Source organism: Zootoca vivipara, chromosome 16 (genome assembly GCF_965207765.1).
Source record: "Zootoca vivipara chromosome 16, rZooViv2.hap1.1, whole genome shotgun sequence".
Classification (NCBI taxonomy): domain Eukaryota; kingdom Metazoa; phylum Chordata; class Lepidosauria; order Squamata; family Lacertidae; genus Zootoca; species Zootoca vivipara.
Genome location: NC_142599.1, coordinates 9,149,233 through 9,169,716, shown reverse-complemented (window position 1 = coordinate 9,169,716; position 20,484 = coordinate 9,149,233). Strand labels below are relative to the sequence as shown.

The 20,484-nt window shown below is 44.6% G+C and overlaps 1 protein-coding gene across 3 annotated transcripts in view; it reads right to left on the bottom strand.

Annotated features, from left to right (window-relative positions):
• ULK1 (unc-51 like autophagy activating kinase 1) overlaps positions 1 to 20,484 on the bottom strand; it is a 113,146-nt gene that overhangs the window by 36,701 nt on the left and 55,961 nt on the right. For all 3 annotated transcript variants that reach the window (XM_088660039.1, XM_035099436.3, XM_088660038.1), the window contains 3 exons: positions 18,244 to 18,302; positions 10,019 to 10,101; positions 8,750 to 8,800 (listed from right to left, as the gene is read on the bottom strand). In XM_088660039.1, the coding sequence (XP_088516165.1) occupies positions 8,750 to 8,800; positions 10,019 to 10,101; positions 18,244 to 18,302 (193 nt within the window). The remainder of the gene's footprint in view (positions 1 to 8,749; positions 8,801 to 10,018; positions 10,102 to 18,243; positions 18,303 to 20,484) is intronic.

Genomic DNA, 20,484 nt, shown 5'->3' with positions numbered 1-20,484 from the left:
TCAGTGCAACTAAATGTGGCAGGTGCTATTTCGCCCCCACCCCACCCCGGTTTGTGAAGCTGTCATTTATTTCACCCCGCAGCGGATTCTGAAGGAGGCACCATTTCCTGGCTTCTAAATGCCTTTGGTCTCTGTCAGGGGTAGTCAATGCAGACGGTGGAGTCCCAGCTCCCATCAGCCCCAGCTAGCATGGCCAATGGTCAGGGGGTGGGGAGTGGGAGTTGCAGTCCAACAACATTTGGAGGGCACAAAGTTGGCCCAACCTGCTGCCTGCCTTCTAGAACGCAAACAACTTTTTTTGTTGCAGCACCTCAGCAGTGACAGGACTCAGGGCTACAGTGGTGCCTCGGTAGACGAATTTAATTCGTTCCACGGGTCTTTTCTTATAACGAAAAATTCGTCTAGCGAGCGAATCCCATAGAAATGCATTGAAATTTTTTTGAATTTTTTTTTGCCCATAGGAACGCATTAATTGAATTTCAATGCATTCCTATGGGAAACCGCGATTCACTAGACGAATTTTTCGTAAAACGAATTCGTCTAGCGAGGCAAACTCCACTAGAAAAAAACCTTTCGTTAAGCGGAAATTTCGTTAAGCAGGGCATTCGTTAAGCGAGGCACCACTGTACTATATTTCTCAAAAAAACCAGGAGTCCCTTCTCCATCCTTATGCGCACACTCTTGCAGTGTTGTTGCTTTAAGTATTTTTTTAGGATGTGGTTGGCGGTTTTAAATTGGAAGCCGCTCCGATACTCCTCAGAGCCAAAGAGCAGGGTCAAAAATAATGCAGACAGTGGTCAAGTACACCTGACAGAGCCTTCCCTTAATGCCCTTTGGGATTCCACATCTTGTTGGGATTCAAACCCGCATCGCTCCCAACTACTGGGAGCTGGAATCCAGCAATATCTGGAGGGTCCCAACTTATTCTAATTCATCCATCACCTTACACACATGCCTCAAGGCAATGTACCGAATGCAGCAGAACCAGCTGAAAACAGTTAAACACCACCCAAAAAAAATAAACAGCAACAGATAAATTTCTAAACATCAGCAAGTAGATACCCACGGCAGAAACCTAGTCATACAGCGGGGAAAGCTGTTGCAACAAAAAAATGCCTTCGGTGGCTTCCAGAAAGGCCAGATAATGGACATCTGTTGTATCTCGGTAGGAATTCTGTTCCACACAGAACAAGGGCAGCAACACTAAAAGCACTTTTCCAAGTTACTGCAGAGCGAGCTTCCAGTTTCTTTGGAAGTTGCAGGAGAAGCTCTTCCATAAACTGCAGTGAGGGATAAGGTGGTCTCTTAAGAAATCTGGTCCTGAGCTGTTTAGGGTCTTAGTACCAAAATGCTTGAACTTGGCCCAGTAGAGGACGGGCAGACAGTGCAAATCCTACAGCCTTTGAGGTGCTGCGTCCTGGTGGCAGCTTGCCTCCACAAGCAGCCTGGCTACGGTGTCCTGCCCCACCTGCTCCCTCTGGGTCAGCCCCACATGGAGAGCATTGCAGGTATCCACCCATGAAGTTACCAGTGCATGGAGAACTGGGGTGAAGTTCTCCATCCCTGCCCTAGAGCTATCGGTATGGCTTCCTCCCCCAATGACATTCCAAGCAAATGAGGGGGTGGGGGAAAGATAGACAGATATTCTTCGGGTAGGCTTCCTACCATTGTCAGACATTTCAGTGGTATCTCAAGCACTATGTCTGGTTCTTCACTCAATTTGGAGAATTTATTATCTGCCGGTCTCTTTCTGTGTTGGGTTGTGTTTTGTAGGCATTCAATGATGGTTTGTTTGTATGTTTTTTAAATCATTTCTGAGCTGCCTTGAGTACCTCACATTGATGCAGAAAGACAGAACTGGAATACTTTCAATTAAATAAATAAAGCGCAAGAGAAAATATAAAGAAAACTGAGCCCTGGAGCACAGTGGAATGGATTGATTCTGAATTTTCACATCATGTGTGAAAAACGTTTTAAAACATTGCTATTTGTTTTGAAGGGTATAAGGCTATAATTAATTTTGAAGGGTGTAAAGCTGTAAGTAATTAACACACCCCAGCTGCAGCTGTTTTTTCTCTCTCTGTGTACAACAGCAACAGGAAAATTACTGTCTGGCTATAGCTTCTATTACTCCAAAAGAATGAGATGATGTACTTTTCTCCAGATGATAACTAAGAAGGCTAAGATGATGGTGGTTGCACACAGAAGAAAAATGTTCTCAGTAAAATAAAAACATTTAATTAATGAAAACATCCCTGGGGACTACCATAAAATGACATCATATTGCCGATGTTTTAACACCAGGTGTTCATTTGCCCTGTGAAACCATGTTTTGGCTGCCTGCACTTAGCATATTTTGGCAGAGAAGCACCATTCTGAGGTAAGGCACTGGTTGGATTGGTATGAGGAAACCAATGGGATAGCCCAATAATAAAAAGAGGGAGGGAATTATTTGTGCACTGCAAGGGAAGGAGAAAACAAAGCAGGTCTTTTTTGTCTATGCAAGCCTGGATGATATATGCTCAGAAATGGAAAGAGGGATTAATCAGGATATGTAGCAGCAATGGGTAACTAAAATGAACCATGGAAGCGGGGCGGGGAAGGGAAGTCGATGACTATCGTATGGTTATCTTTTGGCTTGAATGTGAAAATTTGAAATGGAAAATTATTGTTTTTTAAATTAAAAGAAGAGAACAGGGGAGGGGGCCAGAGCTCCGAGGTAGAGCTCATGCTTTGCATGTCAAACACCTGAGCTCCAATCCCCGGAATCATTAGTTAAAAAAAGATGAGGTGTTGTGTGATGAGAACAGCCTCTTCTGGAGACTCTAGAAAGCCACTGCTGGACCGAATAGACAATCTTAGACTAGACGGCCAAAATAGTTAATAGGGTGAGTTCCTTCCTATGTGGTGGCAAGAACTTCTGCTTTCAGTGACACTCATGTGTGGTGGTAGGGAACCAAGTGTTTGAAGATTTCATGCATGACTGCACATGGAGCGCATGCCTCATCGCATGCGCATGATGGAGCAATGGAGGCCCAGCTCTCCGCTACACAAACTGCAGCACTGACAGTACATGACGAACCACGTCTATACAAAATATCATCTTGCTATTCCCACCCAAATCTTATGGGGAATTCAGCATAGACTTGCTGGTATCTCAGCCAGGACTCACAAATCCACACAGCATTCACGATTGGCTCATTACGACTGCCAAACTATTTACACAGCAGGTATATATGGATATGGATGGGCACCATCCATGGAACCGCTTTTGTATGAATGAGCAGGGTTACATATTCCTCTGGGAAGGGGCCATTCACAAGCACAACTGCAGGAGCTCACACACACTCGACCCCTGCCAGGGTTCCCTAGGACTGGAGGATTCATGTTGCATATGACTCTGCACCACTGCAGAGGATTGCAAAGGAAAATCCTCTGCCAGGCTGAGGAAAGTAGTCCAGGGCATTCAGTGCCAAGCAAGAGGCAAAAAGTAGGACTCAGCAAAAACAAGAGTCTGGGCAGAACAGGAATGTGCCTGGTGAATCAAAGGAAGTAGCATGTGGAGAGAGGCTGGAACAGGAGATGAACAAGATTATTATTTTTACCCCCAAGCAAGTGTGGGAAGAGGGGAGCAAAGGGATCGGTAGAGCAATGAGACAGAGGGGATAGCTGGTGTCTCCTGCCTTGATTCCTTAAAGCACTTTAAAAGGTCTCTAGGTGAAGATCTGGCATCCTTTAAAAGAAACTAGCTCCACCAACCTGATTATTTCACCTTGAGCCTGGAGAGACAGTGATATTAAACTTGAATTAGGTGTCCCCACCCACAAATCTTCAGATTACCTATATAATTCCTCTCCTTGCAAATGGAGGCCTGCTGAGTCTCCAAGTCCTTGCTTAATTGAGAAAGATTAGGTCCCAGCTCTCTCCACCACAGTCTGTTCTAAAAATGCAGCACAGCTCACTTGGGGGAGAAATCTTCCTTAGACAAACAACACTACAGCTGAATTGTTGAGCTGCAGTGGTTCTTGCCTAGTGAAGGGCTCTGCATTAAGCAACAATTACATCGGTGAATGTATAAAGTGATAGTGGGTATTTTAAAGGGGTTCCAATCAGTTCCAATGCACTTTCTACTGATTTAATATGGAAGCCTATCTGGTAGGTAGAATCACAGTATTGTAGAGTTGGAAGGGACCATGAGGGTCTTCTTGTCCAACCCCCTGCTATGCAAAGGCTTGAACCCAGAACCCTGGGATTAAGAGTCTCATGCTCCACTGACTGTGTGCAGAGACAGGGAGCTAGAAAACTGAGAAAACTTGCATGTGAAATACTGGGAGGGCCACAACACTTCACCAAACACAGTACTGTAATTGATTTAAGAACTTTAAAATCCACTAACATGGTGCTAAATATTATACCAGCAGTGCAGGTTTTTTAAAAATATAAAGGAGTTTAGTAAAAACAACAACTGCAAGTGGAAAGAACTATCTTAAAAGAGGCAGTCTCCCTACTTATAGAAGGCATCATCACGGAAGAGGCATTATTTACGCATGGTAGGGAACACTTCTAGCAACAATGGCGGGGAACCCGAATCGCTCCATAGGTTGTGGGACTCCAACTCCCATTAGCCTCAGCCAGCATAGTCAATGATCAAGGATGGTGGGAGTTGAAGTCCAGCATCATAACAAGGGCTGTAGCATTCATGGCCATTGCTCTAGGATGATGCCTGCTACAATACATCTGAACACAAAGGAAACATGGCATGTGCTTTAGAGAGTGTTTTTGCCGAATAGATTTACAGTACTGATAAAACTGAATTAAAACTTTCATGATTTAGCAACTGGCACTTCCTTATTTGAGCTGCAGCTCTAGCCTTACCACTGCCGGTGCCACCAACATGACCCAACACAATGCCACCACACAGGTTATTGTTGCCAGGCAATATCATTAGTTATCATTTGGGGGGGGGGGTAGGAAATCCACCACACAACTTTTATGGCAAAATACAAACACTTCTACCCAAGTTATACAGTTTCATTTTTAGAAAAATATTTATTTTTCATAATTCAGAAATACAGATGTCTCACTTTACAGATATATATAAATAGAAAAAATAGGAACAAAGCATATAAATAGGCTATAAATAAAACTGGAACAAACATATAGAAAACAAGTTTCCAGATAACAGAATGAAGGCATCAAAAAAGACTCGGTGGTGCTGAGAAAAGATAAAGAACTTGCACCATGCCCAGTTTCATTAACTGGGTAGGCCAAGGAAGATTAAAAACAAAAAACCAAAAAACCAAGGAAACAGAGAATTTTATGTAGGCAGAAACTACTGACCATATATTGGTGGAAGGTCCATGATCAACGCAATACATTCTCGATTGCCAAGCTCATTGGTTTCACCCAGCTGCATTGCATCTATCCTGACAAATACCTCTCCAAGGTCTAACAGAGGTCAGGACAGACATCCTTCTAACTAGAGAGCTGTCTGCATTGTGCACTAACTCTGAGCTATGGTCATAGCTGCCAAGTTATTCCTTTTTTAAAGGGATTTTCCCTTATGCTGAATAGGCTTCCTCGCGAGAAAAGGGAAAACTTGGCAGCTATGGCTATGGTGTCTTCCAATAACACCACCAGGAGACCAGGCAAATAGCCAAGAGCTCAGGGAATCGTATGAATAAGACTCTTAAAAGAGGCACAAGCGAGCTGCTCCTGTGATTTATCCATCACATCACAGGTAACAAGAAATCAGAGGATGAAGAGGCCGCCTCTTTCCTCAAAATGGTTCCCCTAAACACTGAGATCTCTAGGCACCTTCAGTTTGCTGGTTCTCCTCTCGAGTGTCCCGATTAATGCACACACACACAAGCAGCAACATGGCAGCCACTCACCACACAAGAGTCACTCTGGATCTGGAGCCTTTCAAACGTAACACTTGTGGAGGGTCTATCCAGGTGTGATGATGAGGGAATGGGGGAACGTGGGTTACATCCAACTAACTTTTAGGGTGGACCCACTGAAATTAATGGACCCAAGTTAGTCATGTCTACCCTAAGCAAGAATAACTTGGACACAACTGAACACTGCTGGAGTCACATGATCAGCTGCCTTCTGGTATTCAACTGACTACCATATTATTATTGTTTATGAACTGGGCCCGAGGTCCCTACAGACAAGTATTAGGACTGAAGTACATGATCATGAGCCTCCGGACAAAAGCCCTCTTGTATACCAAGCACCAAAAGATGAAAAATTCAAGCTTCTCTTCTCAGTTTGGTTGTGCAGCATAGTTTTCTTTTTTGGCTGGAGGCTGTGACCTGACAAGCTTTCTTCCCGATTCACACCCAGATGTAGCTGTGCCGTGACCCGGGGCGTGCAAGAGCCTGTTGCCGTGGACGTCTCATGGGACCAGTGTCCCAAGGCAGTGGGCTGGATGATGCGGCAGACAGTGGCCGGAAGATGGGAACCATTCTCTGCCTCCCTTGGCTTGGCCGTTTTGGCTGGGTCGCCCTACGCAGCGGTTGTGAGGAGGCTGGCAACGAAGGAAACGGAGGCCAAGTCAAGAAAATCCTTTCTTGCTTCCGCAGGGATTCCCGCGGGTTGCAGCTTGGCTTCCATAGCGCCGGAGCCGATGGCGGCATTGTTCGCAGCGGCTGCCAGGCTGCCTGGGGGGCAGAAGATCCTTCCTGGTTGGCAAGGGGCTCAGACTTCGTAGAAACGTTTCTCCACAGGGGCACCGTGGTGGGAGCAGGGAAGTCTGCAGGTCTGTAAGTGCCCTTGTGTCGGCAAAACGCTTTCCGGTTTCGAGGATGGCGTTCCCCCCAGGGTGACACTGCGGTTGTAGGTAAGGACCGGGAGGGCTTGGAAGCGCCCCTAAACCAGGAGAATATTTTTCTGCCCGTGGGAGTGACACCTAAGTATAGTTAAGGGGGGGGATTGTATTATTTAAAATTATGATCAGGGAATGAAATCGTAACTCTCCTGCTTTGCAGCAATGGTGGCCCAAGGCTTAGGTTTCCCTACAGGCGTCCAATGTTAGGTCACCTTGTGGCAGATTTACGACAGGTTTAAAGCTAAATGTAGAAGTCCCCAGTGTCTCCCATCATTCACTGACTGGCTGACTTGATAAGGTAATTGATCAATGATAGCAATTTCTCTCTCTCTCTCTCTCTCTCTCTCTCTCTCTCTCTCACACACACACACACACACACACACACACACACACACACAAACACACACACACACACACACACACACACACACACACACGCTACAACTATTAGTTCCGAAAACACTATTTGGTGAACCTGTTCCAGTGAAGGGGCACTTTGTCAGGTGAGAATTGGAAAAGTAAAAGCACCCTGCCCCCAGCCCCCATTGACCCAGTCTTGCACGTGGTTCTCACCCCACACATTCTTATTACATCAGAACCCACATATTTGCTGAGATAATGTCTAGCTCCACCCTGGAACTAATCCTGTCGCAGATGGATTATTCTATAGCGTACCCCATGCCTATTTAAGTTCTGCAATTCACTGTATAAAGCCACTTTATACACAGAGTCAGATTACTGGTTCATCAAGCCTACTCTTCCCCAACCTGGTGCCCTCCACATGCTTAGGAATACATATAGCTCCCATGAGCCCCATCTAGCCCCACGATTGCCAATAGTTAGTTCCGGGACAACTGGAAGGCATCTGGTTAGAAATACTGCTAAATACTGCTCAAAGTGGTAGTGGCTTTCCAAGGTCTCCCAGATTCGTGCCCTAAGATTCTTGCAGTGAAAACATGTGGGAAACTCAACCTTGACCTTCTGCATACAAAGCATCTATTCTACCGCAAAAATCACAGCATGTTTTTTTGGGGGAAATTCTTAATTTTTCATCTCTCTCCTAAGAAGAAACTTCTCAGGTGCCATTTAGATCTATCCTCAACACGTAAGAAAGCCTTTGTTTACTTTCAGTTCTGAAACTGTTCCACAGCTACAAAATCCTCCATCCCTTAGACCTCATAAGTGAATGGATTGCTGTCCTGTTTAGGTGTGTGCTACAGCCCATAACTTCAGGCACAAAAATGAGCTCAACAAAAAGCAGAAACCACCATTATAAAGATTAAATCTAAAGCGGCCAGACAAAGTCATGATGACATGACTCTCTTTATCATCGTAAAAAAACCAGACAGAATAAACGTGACAAACTCAATTCCAAAACATTGTTCCTCTGCAGTGTTTACATATCTTTAAAAAATACCAAAGGGAATTGGATTTACTTATTTCAGCTACATGATTAAAATGGCCAGTTTCTGAAGCACTGCAAGAGCTGATATGTGCCAATTCATAAAGATGCTTAAGGACTTGCTGGCTATCACAGTTGAAAGGATACTTACATGTACTTTTGTCTTGAAGTGTAACAAAAACCCCACCCTCCAAAAAGCTAAGCTACTCCCACAGTTTTTAGAAGGCTGAGATTTTGTCAGCACCTAGTCAAGTTACTAATACAAGTCTGAAAACTTGGAGGTGCAATTTGCTTCCCAAGAGAGGCAGTCTTCTAGCACAGAGCAAGCCAAGTCATCTACAGAATGGAATGGTTGGGCTGCGGAAGTTCTGCTGCCTCTTCTCACACCCGAATGAGCCTAAGAGGGAACCACCAATAACGTGCTTCTAAGCTTGCACAGTGCAAGCTGAAATCTACAGCGTAGGTCCGTGTATGTATCGCAAAAAGAGACTGAAATAACGAAATGAACTTACATTTTTTCATAGAGGCACTTGCATCCAAGAAAGGGTGGTGGAAAAATTCATCTGAGGAAAGAAAGAGGGAGAAAATGTAAATATCAATGTTTTATAAAGTTTGAGTTCAATCATGCAAAAAAAAAAGTTTAATTATCTTACTTGTTTCAGCAGGATTTGTATCCTGCTTTTGAGCCCTCAAAAGGCTCTTGGGTAATGTGCCAAGTCTAGCCTGAGAACATTTAAAACAGTCCTGGCATTCTTCTTCAAGAGCCAAGCTATCAGGTGCAGGGACAAGGCCCTGAGAACAGGAAATTTTTAACCTATTGCCCTCTTCTGTGGTCCCAACCTTGATCTGGGGAGGACTGAACACTGTATTTCGCCTCTACCAACCTGCTCACTTGACTGCATGCAGTTCCTTCTTGCCTGTGGCTACCAGGCTAGACCTTAATTCAGTCTTCCCCAGCCTTGGGTCCCTGGATGTGATTGGACTACAGTTGTCATCAGCCACAGCAAGCATGACCCATGGTCAGGAATGATGGATGTTGTAGACCAACTTCAGCTGTGGACCCAAGGTTGGCGAAGGAGGGCTTAAATGCAACACAGCACCAACATTCAGGAGTGGCATGTCTTTACTCCTCCAAGACCACAGAGTGTCTTGCTTTGAGGCATCCTACAGCCACCTGGGAAAACCCACAGACAGCTAGTTTGACAGAAGCTTCCCACCGCCCAACAAAATGGCATTATTAGGTCACCCTATTAGTTTAAAGTACAACGACCATATCCACCCCACCACCTCAAAAATAAATCACAATGGTTCGCTAAATCCGGCCATGCTTCATCTATAAATGAACAATTAAAACTGGGATCAGTTAATCCCTGGCCTTGATTTGGCCAGCTGCTTGGGGGTGTTATCTAAAGCCCAGTTTCATTGACAACTATAATCTGAAAGAATAACAGACGGCAAGCCAATTAGGATTAAACCGGGTTGACAGCATGATGTCTGCAAAGGATCAGTGGTGCTGGGGGGAGGGGGAATCAAACTGGAATGAAGAGAACAATCAGCAAAACTTTGCCATACAAGATGCTGATACCTTAAAACAGGGTCCACAAACCTCCTTCAAGCAAAGGGGTGCACTGAGATATTGTCAACCCTCTGGGGGCACAGCCAAAGTGTGAAAGTTGAAGTGTAAGGGCAGAGTCAATTTTATTAAAGGGCATCTCTTTCTTTGGTGTGGGGGTTTTGGTCTGACTTGATTACCAAATATCTCAGAAGGTGAAATTCCTTACCAAAGTCCATGCGGTCCTTGTGATTCCGTTGCAAGAGTCCTAGCAGCAGCTGCCTCAAGTGGGCTGATGTCTCCCTTGGAATGCTTTAAAAAGAAAAAAGAAAAAAATGAAATGAAATGATGAAATGAAATGATGAAATGAAATGAAGTGGGAAAATGTCAGCATCACATAAAGCTCGTATCTTATATTGTGCTACACAGGGGTTGTTGCTGTTATTATTATTATTTTTTTAAAAAACAGCTACTTTTATACTACTCTTACTAGAGATTCAAAGTATTTTGCAAGATCAAACGCAGTACGATGAATGGCCATAAAACAACACACAAATGACAGGTGCTAATTAAAAACGGGAAAATCAAAGGCAACAAGATGGGGTGAGGAGAAACCAGTTTAGCCAAAAGCTTAATGGAAGCATTAGCTTTTACAACTGCTTAATAATCGCAAGAAAAAGCACTTGGCTCTATCTTTTTTAGGGAGAAGGATCTCTAAGGCTTAGAAAACCTGATATTCTATCCTGCTGTGGGGATGGATCCAACAAGTTGGTTGCCTGAATCTCGCTCAGTGCTGTCCATAGAAAAACTAAATGGAAGAGAAGCTACTCCGTCACCTAACTTGAGGGGAAATGCCATTTTTCCCCCAGCTAGAAGTGGTCCTACTTATAGGGATAGCACACTATGCCCTCCAGTTGTTGCTGGACCACAATTCCCAGCATCCCAGACCATTAGCTATGCTGGCTGGGGGAGATGGGAGATGGAACCCAACATCATCTGGAGGCACCATGTTGGCTAACCCTTCCCTACTGGAAACCACAGGGACTTTTCCAATTCAGGTACCAAAACTTAAGCTTCCCTGCAGTCAACAGAACTAGTCCCTGCACACACACAAAACTAGCTTTGCAAGGAAAAGGTTTTCATCTAACCTTCTTTCCAACATGTTCAATTTCAACACGAAGTGAGGTGTTTGCCCCCCATTTTCCTTTTCATGACAGCATTTGCAGCAGCAATTTGAAAAAAGCAAAAATGACCATTCCCCCCCCCCCCCGGCCAATCCTGGTAATATATACCAGGCAGAGGCACATTCAGAAGAGAGAAAGGAGGGGGCAGAGGAAAGAAAAACCTGGCAGAGCAGTTTTAAAATTCTTGCACAGGCAAAACCAGGCCGTCTTGGCATTTGCTGCGTACACAACTTGGTGCCTGCCGCCTGCCAGGCTTGCTTGGAGAGGTCAGGTCAGGTAATGGCATATTCATGGCAAACACCCCAGATCTTTAAAACTAACACTACTTTACTTAGCCTGGCATGGCTCGGTCCCTTGCAGGCTTGCCCTCCCTCCCCACATTGGACGCCTACTCAGAAATGTCAAAGTAAACAACTGTGTGCCAGGGGCTAATATTTGGGAAGCATTTCCAAACTGCTCTCTTTATCAACTTTCTGCTGAATTCCAATGCTGGGAAAACAAAGAAAAATCGAAGGTGGGGGTACACATGCGAGAGGGAGGGAGGGAGGGAGGGAGGGAGGGAGCGAAGAAAGAAAGAAAGAAAGAAAGAAAGAAAGAAAGAAAGAAAGAAAGAAAGAAAGAAAGAAAGAAAGAAAGAAAGAAAGAAAGAAAAGGGCTAGTATTGAAAACTACAGGACATTCCTTAGAGCTCTCTTGCCCAGTGCAAAACAGGAGCTGTTGTGCAGGGGCACCTTCTGAAAAATGATCTAGGTTTTCTACGAAATCCACAGCCCTCTCTTACAGGCAGGCACTTCCTAGAAACCATAAAGCAACGCCAGCTGCAAGTAACGTCTGACCAGGCGGGTCAACAAACAGGAATTTTCCAGCTTGGCTGGCTGGGATGTTCACGTGAGAAGCAGTGCTGCAGGCACGTGGAATGTCCGGACAGGAAGTGCTGGGCACTTTGAATGCTGCGTGGTCCTCCTTAAGGACAGCTGCATAAAAACACGCCAGGTTAAGACCTGTCTCCCAAACCAGGTAAAATAAATCTCATCAAGTCCAACATTGGAGGAACACAGAAGCTGCATTTTTCACAACTCGGACTATTTCTCCACCTAGCTCAAATACTGCAGGATTGGAAAACTAGTAACCTCCATAGGCTGCTAGAGCCCAGCTCCCATCATCCTTGACCACTGACCACACTGGCTGGGGCTTGTGGAAGTCCAACCATGTATGAAAGGACACCAGTCCCCCCCCCGCATCCCTGGTTTACTCTGAGTGGCAGACAAAAAAGGTATTTTGCATCGCTAGCTGCCTGGTCCTTTTTGTTGTGACTTGCCTTCACAAACAGGGCATGGCAGAAGCACACTGCCACTGAATGAGGATGTTCCTTTCAGTGAAAAATAGTTGAAAGCCGATAATAATCTCACCCTCTCCTGTCCACTCCAAGATCATAAATATATTAAGATCACGAGATGCAAAACCGGGAAGCCTCCAATTCAAATTTCTACCCCTGCTCAAGTTCTCTGGTAGCTGTATGCAAGCCACCAATAAATAGTTTAGGGATACCTGGCCTGCCTTATAGGGCTGATGCAAGACATAGGTAAGGAACATGTGGGGCGCCCCATGGGTTGTTGGATTACAATTCCCATCATCCCTGACCATCACCCATGCTGGCTGGCTGCGGCTGATGGGGAATCCACCAACATTTGGAAGGCACCCAGGGGAAGGCTGGCTAGAGGGACAAATAGTCTACACTGGTGTAAGACGGTAGCTTCATGGATTGTTATCTTCTCTGCAAAAACTAGCCACGATGGCTCACAATGGAAAGGCACACATGTAGGAGAGGAGACAGCAGGGGCTCCTCCTCCTTTTTCCTTCCCAAGAGAACACATGTTGTGCATCCTGTCCTGCTAACAGTTTCCAATGTGGATGAATAGGAGCCCTTGGGGTTCCAAACAGGAAGACTTGGACTTTTTATCCATGCAGTGAAACCAATGCCTGAACCGGAGCCCAAGCATGCAGTGACTTTGTTCATACGTCCCTCTTTCAGCAAACCTTCTAAATCTAGGTCCTTTCCCCAGTTGGAACATGCATAGGATCTGAACGGACTCTGTGTGCGCTACTGCTGTTTTAAACTGTGTTGGTGTACAAAGCCTTGCACAACTTGAAACCAGAATACCGGCTGTCCCCCGTGTTATGGAAGTCCGCCTCACCTATAGCTATCAGAAATGCACCTCCACTGTACCATTTTCAGCGCCTGATAAAAACTTTTTTTGTTTAGATACCCAGATATCTAGAATCCTGATGTGTCTTTAGTTTACTGCCATTTTTAGTTTTTTGAACGTTTTAAACAGTTGTTACAAATAATTTTATTGCTTTATTCTTTTCCTAAACTGCTTTGAAGCTTGTTCGTATATAATTTTTTATGAAATAAGTAAACCAGACATCATGCATTTAATGCTGCCAGCCCTAAGATGTGCTGCACCTCCTCTATAGGAAAAATTTGGCAAGCTCCCTTCCTTTTGACTTCCAGACATCTTTCTAAACCAGACATCAGGCCTATGCAGCTATTTAAAATTTTCTTGAGGGGCCGGTCCTTTTAAAGATAGTTCTGTACTGCATTTTTTTTTAATGTTGCTATATACCATCCTGATGTTTTGCAATAGGGAATTGTATAAATGGTTAGGTGTTGGTTTTTATATGGGCAACTGTTTTAACTGATTCATATATGTAACAGTTTTATTATATTGTAATTCATTTTGGGAGTTCTCATTGAAAAAGGATTTATAAATGAAATCAATACACAGGTAACAGCTGATCTTGAGTTCACTGTCCACTTTGCTCCTCTTCACTAGCACACACAAGAAATGAATCCCAATCCACTTGAACCTAGGATCATGGTTTGGTTTGGCTCCCAACAAACCATGATTTGTTCTTAATTGACTGCTCACAGCTTATTGGTGCTAAACAGTTTGGATATCAGGCTAAGTCATGTACTAGCAGGAAGGAGCAAAGTAGTCAGAACTAATTTACTGGGCCAGTGACTAAAATGCAAGGAAATTTTTCCCTGTCCAAGCACATCTGAAATAGATCACGGACATCAAATTCTGGATTGTTTGATATGTATTCAGCTCCTACTTGCAACCCTAATTTAATTATTCTCACTGCAGAGGACATAAATAGCTTTGTTTATCTGCTGCTCCCCGCCCCTTCCTCCATACAGCTTCTAGGCGCATTGCGCAGCCAAGAAACAGGGAGAGCCCACAGCAAGCCCAAGGGTCACATGGAAGCCCTCAAAAAGAGCTGATGAACAGGCTGTCTCTGTTCCACACCCTGTTCATCTGACATTTCCAGTCTCTGTTGAACTGTGCTGTTTCCTAGTCACCTTATTTACAAACAAAAGCACGCCTCCTTATTCGAAAGGAGGAGGCGAGCACAAGCTATTTCACACCATCTGATTAAAATAGCACGCCCTTTTGGATCAAAGCCAACAGCACTGTCAGCAAATCTTAGGCTTGAAATGGCATGCTACAGTGAGACAAGGGGGTGCCACCAAAATAGTGTCCCCAGGTTGAGGCTTCCTGCTTCTCCACACAGTTTAGCATCACTTGTAGGGGGATGGTGATGTAAATGAGAGTCCTAGGGTGGGGCTGGGGGAGGAAAAAAGCACAGGGTCTTGAGGCAAGGCCCCCCACCCCAGTAACACCAACCTAGGGCTGGCTTGCTCAGTGTACAAGCAGGGAGGGACTAAGACTGGCATGCTTGCAGGAAACTATTAACTATGTTCTACTGCTATGTGCAAACTGGGCCAGTAAATAAAGTGTATAGAGAGATTTAATCCTGTCCACGGACATGCGAGACAGATGTTAAGCTTCAAACACTTTAATGCAGCAATAATGCTTCAAGCTACTAGCTGCAACCCAGAAAACTTAAAGCACCTATAATGGCATCAGCTTCCATAGGCTAGAGTCAAATGCAGGAAAGATTATTGAAAGAAGCGTGTGTGCAAGTTATGCAGGTATACAAACAGGTATGCAGGCATACAAGAAGTAGTTTGTAAGGAAATTGTATGGAAATTGTTGGGCAGGAAATTGTAAGCCGTGAGGTCAGAAGGAAATGATGCAAAAAAAGAAGAAGTATAGATTGTGCTAATTACATTAAATCTTAAATGAATGCAAAGAGCTTAAATGCATGCAAAGGGCTGGTGATGCATTTTTTTTGTAATTATCTGTATGTTTTATACATCTTTTAATTCTATTACTATTTAATTGCTTCTTAATGACTGCTTTTTCTACATTTTAGGCTGCTTCTATTTTATATGTAAGCCGCCTTGAGTCGCTGTCTGGGAAAAATGCAGGATGTAAATAAATATAGTATGTAAAATAAGCACAGTGGCTCATTCACAAAGCAATGTTGACGTTAACACAAACATCCTGGTCTGGCACTGGGAAGCTGAATCAAACGCCCATAGTGAAATTAAAAGCCTGATTATCTCTGTTTAAGGCCAGAAATTGTGTTAAGAAAATGAAACTTGCAGCATGATGATGCCACAGTGGTGGGCTGGCATAGGAGGATATCTCAAACCCAGGGATGCAATTTGCCAGTGGTATCCCTGTGTCTCACACACAATATATTCCCTCGGCGCTAAAGTGGCTAAAACTAAGAGAAGCTCCTTCTCCCAACCTTTAGGCTTCAGAAGTATATTGAATCCTGCAAGGAGCGTGGCCTGCACACCTCACAAGGGGCACTGAGGAATCAAATCTAGAGATCGGATGGGTTCAAGGAGGTTCAAGCCTTGAACTGCCTGAATTATGGCATTGTGATGAGCTATGTTGTAACTGGACGGGACGCGGGTGGCGCTGTGGGTTAAACCACAGCCTAGGGCTTGCCGATCAGAAGGTCGGCAGTTCGAATCCCCGCAACGGGGTGAGCTCCCGTGGCTTGGTCCCAGCTCCTGCCAACCTAGCAGTTCGAAAACACGTCAAACTGCAAGTAGATAAATAGGTACTGCTATCGCGGGAAGGTAAACGGCATTTCAGTGTGCTGCTCTGGTTCGCCAGAAGCGGCTTTTTCATGCTGACCACATGACCTGGAAGCTGTACACCAGCTCCCTCGGCCAACAACGCGAGATGAGCGCCGCAACCCCAGAGTCGGTCACGACTGGACCTAATGGTCAGGGGCCCCTATGTTGTAACTGAAGTGTTGTAACATGCCCAGGAGTTTTTGCTTCCAATTTCAACTCTGGTAACCACACTTTAGTACGGCATCCAAACTTCAAACTGTGGCTAATTGTAACTATGGCTTGCTCCAACAGGTGAGCTTCATCTGAAGCTGGCTTCCTTCAGAGAAACCAAGTTAAGTTTGTCAAGTATGGACGACATGATGAGCTGCAGGGTTAATTAAAAATGGAACTGAAAGCTTGTACATTCTTCCTTGTGCCTGCGGTCAAGGAGGAGAACAAAAAGCTCACCGAGGCTCATTCGCGTCACAATAACCCATGGTTTACTCTGTCAGTGGTTCGTCCACTATGGAGCACTTAAGCTTTGCAGAGGATTCTGGCAAGTGTCCTACAGCGAACTCTGGCTCACACACAATGACTAGGCCCAAACAGACTGGGCAGTCACCTTCACAAGAGATAAGAGAAAAGGTCAGCAACCTTTTCCAGCCGTGGGCCAGTCCACTGTCCCTCAGACCATGCGGTGGGCCGAACTGTTTTTTTTTGGGGGGGGGAGATGAACAAATTCCTATGCCCCACAAATAACCCAGAGATGCATTTTAAATAAAAGGAAACATTCTACTCATGTAAAAACATGCTGATTCCCAGACTGTCCATGAGCCGGATTCAGAAGGCGATTGGGCCGCATCCGGCCCACGGGCCTTAGGTTGCCTACCCCTGGATAAGAGTGTACACCCAGGAAGATGATAGCAAAGGGAAACTTCTTCACTACTACCATGGTTTCAGAGAGCTGTGGAACCCCAGGATTCACAAACACAGTTTGAATAGCAATGCGTTGGGGGTTTCCAACATAGCTGGGAAATCCTTGCTTACTTGGAGCACATCCTGCAGAGTTGTCTTTCTCCTACAATCATGAAAACCAACAGATTCCTCAGATCACCATTCCATGTGAAACGAACAAGCAAAATAGATGAAATCAGTCTAGTTTCCAAGTTTCCAATTCAGCATTTCTCTAATTTGGTTCCCTGCTGTTGTTCAACTACGGCTCCCATCATCCTTGACCACTGGTCCTGCTAGCTAGGGATGATGGGAGTTGTAGCCCAACAACAGCTGGGGGGGAACCAAGTTTGAGAAACACTAATTCATTCATAAAACTCTCTTAGCCAATTACTGGAAATGGCAGGTGGATCCACCACCAACCCTGCCCAAAAAATTAGAATAAATGGAAATCCAGCTCTCCAGTGATAAAAGCCATCACACTAGAAGGCATCCAAACTCCTATGCAGTATTAATGAAGCTCAGCTGCTTCAGAAAGTAGCCTGACTCCTGCAATGAAGGAATTGCAGCTATCCACTCTCTGTTTAAAGACTTCCAATGGATGTCCAATGTGTTACCCTTTTAATCTCTGCACAGCAATTAGAACAGTTTAGGCGCTATAAGCATAAAATGAGTGAATTAATGAGTGAATAGTAATAATACTAATGATGGTGGCAGCCCCTGTTTAAACCCTGGAATTCCCAGTGAGGAAACAGTTGGTCTCATAGAATTATAGAGTTGGAAGGTACCCCAAGGGTCATCCAGTCCAACCCCCAGCAATGCAGGAATCCCAGCTAAAGCATCCATGAGAGATGGCCATCGACCCTCTGCTTAAAAGCCTCCAAGGAAGGAGAGTCCACCACCTCCCGAGGGAGACAGTTATCATTCCTAGACAGCAGAGGCTGAGAGGGGACATGGAAGAGGGAGCAAGCTTGTTTTCTCCTGCTCTGGAGGGTAGGACTCGAATCAGTGGCTTTCAGTTACAAGAAAGGAGATCCCGACTAGGCATACGGAAAAACTTTCTGACAGTAAGAGCTGTTCAAATGCGAAAAAGAATCTGCTTGGATTGTTTTTGTGCTCCTGGACGGGGTCAACCGAGGTAACCAAGTTTCAGCTTGCCAGCCTCTGGGCTCTGTCATTCCAGGCTAACAGACGGAGGAGGCAGGTTGCCAAGTTATTTCTAAACATCCCAAGCTGAGAGCACAAAGGGACAGGTGTTAAGAAGAGTCGAGCAAGTGGCAGTGAAGTTCGAGGGAGAGAGAAAGCAGAGAATAGCAGCACCAAAAGTATGCTTACTTGGGCATGAGCATCTTGTTTTTCTCATAGAAGAGCCGAAGGTCTTGAGGGCTGCTTGCCTGTGAAGGAGGGAGAAAGAGGAGAAGAGTGATCAGCAAATTCATACAGCCATCTGGAACCCTATATATAACGCACAAGCAATCCCAATTCTCCAAAAGCCTGGTTCTTCTGTGGCTAAAGCAGTGCCATCTCCAAACGCAACTAGGGAGGGACTCAGATGTTTACAGAGGTGCACATTCGCACACATGCTAAAAAATTTTTTTAGCGAAAAACCCTCAATGGTGCAATTTTCTACCACCAAAAAATAAATTGCTCAGTAAGGACTTAACACGGTTACTTGGCAAAGGATGCAGAGTGTCTATTGGGATGGGAGGAAATGGAAGGAGAGTTTACTGGGCTACAGTCCAGAACAGGGGCTATCTGCACAGTAACGTTCTGTTGTTATACTGAATCTTTCCTTTAAAAAAATTATTTTATATTATATTTTTATAATTATAAAATTATAATATAAAAAAATTATATTATAAACTCCTGCACCCTAATATGCCAGTGTTGGCCAATTATAACTGCAAAACCAGTGATATTAAGGAGTCGGTTTGTAAGGCAAGAAACATGGCTTCTATGTTTACACAAATATTAGAATGAGGATGTTAACTATGTTTCTGTTCCTCATCGTCATTAAAAAACCCTTCAGTGGCATGCTTTTTTTTTTTTGCCAGGGTCGGGAATTGAATTAACAATTCAATAAACTGTCATCCAATCTGTTTACAGGCATTATGGATCCCATTAATCTCATCCCTCTGTTAGGGTCCATTGTTTTAATTTAGAGACTTTGGTGAGCACAAGAAGCTCCTTAAAATTAAAATTAAATGACCTGTCAGACATCTGGCTATTATTTAGGGTGGGGTGGGGGTGGTAAACCTGCTGGGTGTCATGCAGTACAAGTTTGGAAGTGTGTTCCTTTATTTTTTTTAAAAAAGGGGGGGAGAACCATGCTACACATTATAACATAGCAGACTATGTTCTTTTCTCTCTTCCCATTAATGTGGAATATATGTGTGCCTTTTGCTGTCACTGTCACATTGTCAGCTGCCAACAGAGAGCATGGAAACACCCAACCTGATGACACTAAATCAGTGATGGGCAACCTTTTGAGCTTGGTGTGTCAAAATTCGCCAAAAAACCGAGCATAACTCGGGTGGTGTGTCACTTTGAGAAAAAAACCATAATTTTGCGATATTTATAGTTTAAATAACAAAAATGTATAATTGTAATATACCGTATAACTGTATTTAATAAACCAAAAACTAATTATTTAACCAAACCAAACCAAAAAACCCTTATTTATCACAAAGTGCCCAGAGTTGTTGAGCTTTTTGGGGGGAGCTGCTGATCAAAGTTTTGGAGGTTCTTGGGGGGTGTGTGCAAAAGTTGCTTTGCTTTTTTGGGGGGGTGCCCAAAGCTGCTGCACTTTTGGGGGGAAAGAGAACAGAGCTAAATGATGAATAATACATTCGCTGGAACTAACATGCAGCACCGACATAGTCTGCCAAAGCATCAAAAAAACAAAAAACCAGCACAGAACGGGTTAAAAAATGAATGCTGTTACACCCAATCATAGTCTGCCAAAGCGCCAGAAAAAACAGCACAGAAAGAGTTAAAAAAACCAATCTCTGGCTACCAGCAACAACAACAACAAAAAAGGATCCGGGTTTTAACACAGCGGAGACAAGCTGTAGCGTGAGGAGGAGCAGGAGAACAAATGGGGGGGGCAACAAGAACAGCGTGAATGGGCCGATGGGGCGCGTGCCAGCAGTGAGGGCTCTGCGTGTCACGTCTGACACACGTGTCATAGGTTCGCCATCACTGCACTAAATCAAGAGTAACTGAGCAGATGCAGATGTTACAGGGAGAGCAGAAGGATGCGGCTCATGAAGACCATTTTCAGTGGCAGCCATGGGAGCGAGCGGTGCTCTTTCCTTTAAAGCCCTGAATGCCCTCGGCTCAGTATACCTGAGGGACCGACTCCACCCCCATTGTTCAGGCCGGACACTGAGGTCCAGCTCTGAGGGCCTTCTGGCGGTTCCCTCTCTGAGAGAAGCGAAGTTACAGGGAACCAGGCAGAGGGCCTTCTTGGTGGTGGCACCTGCCCTGTGGAATGCCCTCCCATCAGATGTCAAACAAATAAACAACTATCTGACTTAGAAGACATCTGAAGGCAGCCCTGTTTAGGAAAGTTTT